We start from the raw sequence: 5,440 nt of genomic DNA on the forward strand, positions 1-5,440 counted from the left end.
TTTTGGTGCCTAGAAGGTGATGCGGAGTGGTGAGCGAGGCGAAGTCTTGAGTTCGGAGGTATCTATAGGGCAGGTCAATTCGGCGAGGTGTATCCCGAACTATTACAAGGCAGGCCAGTTCGGCGAGGTATACCCTGAGCTGTTACAAGGTTGGCCAGTTCAGTGAGGTATACCCCGAGCTGTTACAAGGTTGGCCAGTTTGGTGAGGTATATCCCGAGCTGTTACGAGATTGGCCAGTTCGGCGAGGTATACCCCGAGCTGTTACAAGGTTGGCCAGTTCAGCGAGGTATATCCCGAACTGAAGGTAGGCCAGTTCGGATTACTTTCTGGTTTTGGGCCAAGGGTGAGTTCGGGTCCCCAGTAGGGAGTTCGGTCTGCTGGTGTCCCCTTGGTGTTCACGCCTTAGACTTGCTTTTTTGCCGAGCTGTTGTTTTTGCCATGTGTCGCATAACTGTGAGGTCGGGCCAAATCTTCCTTCATGAGAATCCACCAATAATTTCAAGTGCGACCTATTTATATTATTTTTGATATTTATTAATTTTATATTAAATAATTATATTTTATTTAATGAGATTCATTTATAATTTTTTTTAATTTAATAATATCATATCGACATTTTCTATTATTTTATTCATTATTTAATGGATTGAAAACGTATTTCTAACATTGGGCGTCATTGCTTACGACTGGCTTTTTTTTGCAAGTTTAAGGTTTAAATTGGCATTTTCTTTAATTCAAGGGTAAAATTGCCTTTTGAAATAATACAAGGATTGTCAGAGCTGCTAATCCGTAGATTAAATGATGAAGAGAAGATGATTCCTCGCTGTCCACAAGTGTCCTGTTTGTTTCTTCTATTTTTACGTTGACAGGAATCCGAACCGTCACCAACGATTAGATGGTTCAATTATTTGGGTTGACGATAAGTAGCAGGTTGGGACTTCAACAGTTAAACGGAACCGAATTTATGAACAGTTTCTGGGTTAAATGGTTCAAGTGTCTGGGTCAACGATGTTTTTTAAACCTTGATCGAACCACAATCGTTTCCTTGGTATGCTACTAAATGCCAGCTTAATGGAGAGCACATGTTAGGGATTATTTGATAACAGGCCAAGTGGCTGAACTGAATGACTTAGTGTTTTATTTGAAGTGTATAATAATCAGGCCAACTATTCAATTTCAGCTATTAAGGAGTTTATAATATCCTCAATGACTAATTCATTCAGTCAATTCAGTTGTTAACGGCCCTTTACTCTTGGCATCAGGTCTGGGCCAATGTGTTCTTATCCATGGGCTGGGGCGCTGGGCTTGTTCTCAAGAGTTATTTTTGTTAGCGAATATTATGATTTATGAGATAAAATTTAGATTGGAAGTGATTGAGTTAAGATAAGATTAGTGTTTTGGTTTAGGATAGTAGAGTTTGAGTCATTTGGGTTTATCTCTTAATATATAAATTGTCATGTAAATGAATGACCATTAAATATATGAATTTTTCAAGTAAAGAATAAAAATGAATATTAATATCAATATTTTATAAATATTAATGAAATGAATTATTTATCAAAATAGTAAAAACAGAATAATTATTTTAGTAATTAAAATTTAAGAATTTTCATATATGTGCATCTTAGAAATTCTAATGCATCTATAAATTATTAATTAATATTTTAATTTACAATAAATAATAGAATATTGATTATTTGTACAAAATAAAATATTATTTACAAAATATTTAAGAATTTAAGATTGAGTTGGCTTATGCTTAGTTAATATATATACAAGAGTAAGAGCAATAAAATGGAGAACAATTGATTTAGCAATCAAGATTTAGTAGTTGCATATGATTTGTCTTGGATTTTCTACATTCCCATGAACCTAATTAATATTTTATTAATTATATACTTAAGTAATTATTTATTAGTCATTTAATATAAATAAAATAATAATATATTAATGGGTTCATGAGTGTAGAAATGGATAAAGAGTTATATAGTATGTTTTACGACTCTTGATTGATAAATTATCACTAAAATTGTATAATATATCTATGTATATATTGACATTAATTATTATTTTTTTTCATACAAACTATTAAAATACACATTTATTATGTATTTATACCTTATTTATATATATTTTTTCAACTGTGAATTTAGTAATATTAATGTGTTTGTAAGTATCACAGTACATCTCTATCCAAGCTTAAGGATACAATACGTGGCATCTATTTTTTGAACCTTTTTGATGAAGCAATCAGCAGAATAATGCTTTGTGATGTAGGAACTTCAGAAACAGGGCACTGAAACAGAACCTAATTGTGAAATAGGATTCATGTGGCCTACAAACATCATTGTTGCGACAAGGCTTAGGTAAGATGATGATGGCTGTTCATGAATCTTTGTTGTGTTTAATTAAAGCATGGGCATTACATGTTACTTTAATTTTTTCTTATGATAGAGAAAACGGAACACAAGACACCAATAACATCCGACAAAACAGAACACAGGCAGCAACAGAATACATATAACATATTACAAATATAGAAAAAGCCCAAAAGATTTTATAGTTAAGCTGTAGAGACAAGATGATCAGCAGACTGGCCGAAAGGCTTCTGGTTATAGCAGTCGAGGTTATCACCGTAGCTCACCCCTAAAATGTCGCAGTACCTCTTGTAGAAGCCAATGCGGTCAACAACTTGTGGGATGTAACCTTTGCCGCATTCAATTCCTCCGTTGATGATGTTGGTAATGACGCCATAGCCCGGGGCTCGTCCGGCAGCCGAATCGGCAGCGCTTGGCCTCCATTGTCCGGTTATCACATCGTGGCATGATGGTTTGGGGGATTGAGGGGTCATCCAGAACCAGATGGCTGTTTTGAATGAAATGGTCGGATCAGTGGCCACCAGATCAGGGTTGTTCAGGAGGTCCACTCCTATGGCTCTTCCTGCTGGCCCGTAATTGTAGTTGCTGCACCGCATCAGTCAATAATGTATGTTCAACACATTTACTTCGATCTCTTTATTCCATTATTTGCAGAGAGAGATCTAGAGAGAGAGAGAGAGAGAGAGAGAGAGTCTTACTACGAGATTTGAATGGGTCCTCGGCCGTAATATTTCCTGCCGGAAGCACATGGCCACTGTGGAGAAGGGCTACAGTAATCCCCGGGATTGCCTTGTTCTCTTACGAAGCAGTAGCCCCAGGCATAAGGGCCATCTGGTGCAGTTGCCCATCCTCCTGTACACATTTGATTTTGATTTTGATTTTTTTTATCAACAAATCAAATAATGAATCACTGTTTTTAATTACCCATAAGTATGGATTCGATCTGGAGCTACAACGTTAACCCACCTGTGGTTTCATGAGAGGTCTGAGCCAAGAAAGCTGCTATCTCCCTTTTGCGAGTGGTAGTGTCACCTGTTGTCGCGAAGCCGCTAAAGGATCGCGCAGCGGCTATGAAAGCGTTGTAGGTGTAGAATCCTCTGGCGGGGCAAGCCCCATCGTTTCGATGTTTCAGGATTTGATCGAACAGAGAGCTACTGATGAGAGAGGTGATGTCGCCACCGCCACTGCATTGGCTTTGACAACCCTCCCCACAGTAATCACCGGTGTTGCCACACCAGCCATACTGGCTACAGCAAAGCCCGCTGGGGCATAGAGCTCCCCCAGCTTGCCGTCCACATTGCTCTGCCAAAACTCCCGACAGGGAGGTCAAAGACAAGAGAACCACTATGATATTGATCAAACACTTACTCATGGTGTAATATGTTCACCTCCATTAGAAGTAGAGCGCCATATAAATAGGAATTGATCCAAGTTTTATCATGGTGAATTGAATTGATGGACCATTAATTCAACTAGGGCCGGCTAAGGCAGTAAGACTAACCTAACATGAAACTACAGGTGGCGATAGGAATGATCTCAGCCTTGAGACCTTTATCCCATCTAACGATGATGGGCCCCGCATGCCCGAATACTGATGGTAGTGTGTATGTCAGGGGAAAAAACAGAGGGTAGTGTTGAGAGTTGGGAGTTCAGGTAGGAGAGGATCTTAATTAGGATCAGCTTCACTTCATCCTATCAATCCCCTGACCAAGGAAAGTTAATAGGCATGTCACATTGCACATAAATTTAGGTAGGTTTCACATAAATATTTGACAGGAAGAAAAGTCTGTCCATAAACATGAAAGGTCATTTTTTTATTGACTATATACTAGTATATAAGGCTTACCTTACATTCTCTTATATATTTTATTATTTGTTGTTGTCAAAGTCCCAAAGTATATCTACTTTATACCTGACTGATAACAAACTAACCGTGCACGCAAATTAACAAGAAATTTACTCTTTTCTGAGCAAAAAATATAACATGAATTTTGAATGAAAATCTGGGAAAAGCTCTTTTTAGAGTCTAGGTTCATGTCTATGATCAAAATTGAAATCGGAATCAAAATTTTCAAGAATCAGAATTGAAATCACCTATTCTTCACGTCTGTTTGACTTCCATTATTACTATTTGGTTCAACTAGAAACCGGAGTTGAAATCAACTGAAAATTTAAATTTTCCCCTAAAGAGAAAAAAGAAGAAAGGAGAGGCTGATGGTATTAGAAGCAGCAGTGACACTAGAAAGGAGGAGGAAGAGGGAGAGAAAGAAGCAAGGGTTGAAGAAGAGAGAAGGGAGAGACAAGAGGAAGCATGGGGAGAAGGCCTATGAAACATTGGATGAAAGAAGGTTGGCCGGTGACAATATATTTCTTTATTGCACTTAATTCCCCCATTCACAGTTTCACACCTCAAATGACATCCTTCCTCAATATATATTTTATTAACTATAATTAAACTTGATAAACATTAAGCATATATTTGGTTTTATAGGCAATTATTGAAAAAATGCCACCACATCAGCGCCATATAGGTATTGGTGTGTATTGCATATGAAACCACTGTTTGGTTTCATTGTTTATCAAATAAACACTAGAAAACTGAAATACTTTGATTTGTATGCATGGGATATTTGGAAAAATGTTAAATTCATGTTTCCCTGATGCTTGGGCATTTCTTGAAATGAAATGCTGATGTGGTGCACTTTATCTGAGGTGGAAAGCAGCTTTATGGGGTGTTACTTGAAACACCCATAAAACGTTCAACCAAATAGAAAAAGCAAAAAAATGTTTAAAGTAGCGTTTTAGATAAATATTTATCTAAAAAAATATCTCTCAATAAACTCCCACGGAACCAAACATACACTAAATATGATCTATATATTTTCAATCTATAGTATATGAAATACTTTAAGCAATTAAAATCCCACGTGATGGTGATGATGATGATGATGTAGCCGACACAATATACCTAGGATAAGGTTTGGATGATGATGATGACAATGTGAATTGTAAAACTTATGTGAATGGTTAGCTGTTGTTAATTGTGTGGATTTTTAGATAT

General features: G+C 36.9%; 1 protein-coding gene across 1 annotated transcript; it reads right to left on the reverse strand.

Annotated features, from left to right (window-relative positions):
* Nucleotides 1-2,383: 2,383 nt before the first annotated feature.
* Nucleotides 2,384-4,115, reverse strand: LOC148849468 (endochitinase-like). Its single transcript, XM_088950362.1, has 3 exons — nt 3,346-4,115; nt 3,078-3,231; nt 2,384-2,964 (listed from the first exon to the last, which is right to left on the reverse strand). Exons 1-3 carry the CDS (start codon nt 3,749-3,751, stop codon nt 2,565-2,567), a joined length of 960 nt encoding a protein of 319 aa, XP_088806488.1. The 5' UTR covers nt 3,752-4,115; the 3' UTR covers nt 2,384-2,564.
* Nucleotides 4,116-5,440: the final 1,325 nt, after the last annotated feature.

This window comes from Nelumbo lutea, chromosome 6 (assembly GCF_056320005.1).
Source record: "Nelumbo lutea isolate HS-2025 chromosome 6, American lotus-T2T, whole genome shotgun sequence".
Taxonomy (NCBI): domain Eukaryota; kingdom Viridiplantae; phylum Streptophyta; class Magnoliopsida; order Proteales; family Nelumbonaceae; genus Nelumbo; species Nelumbo lutea.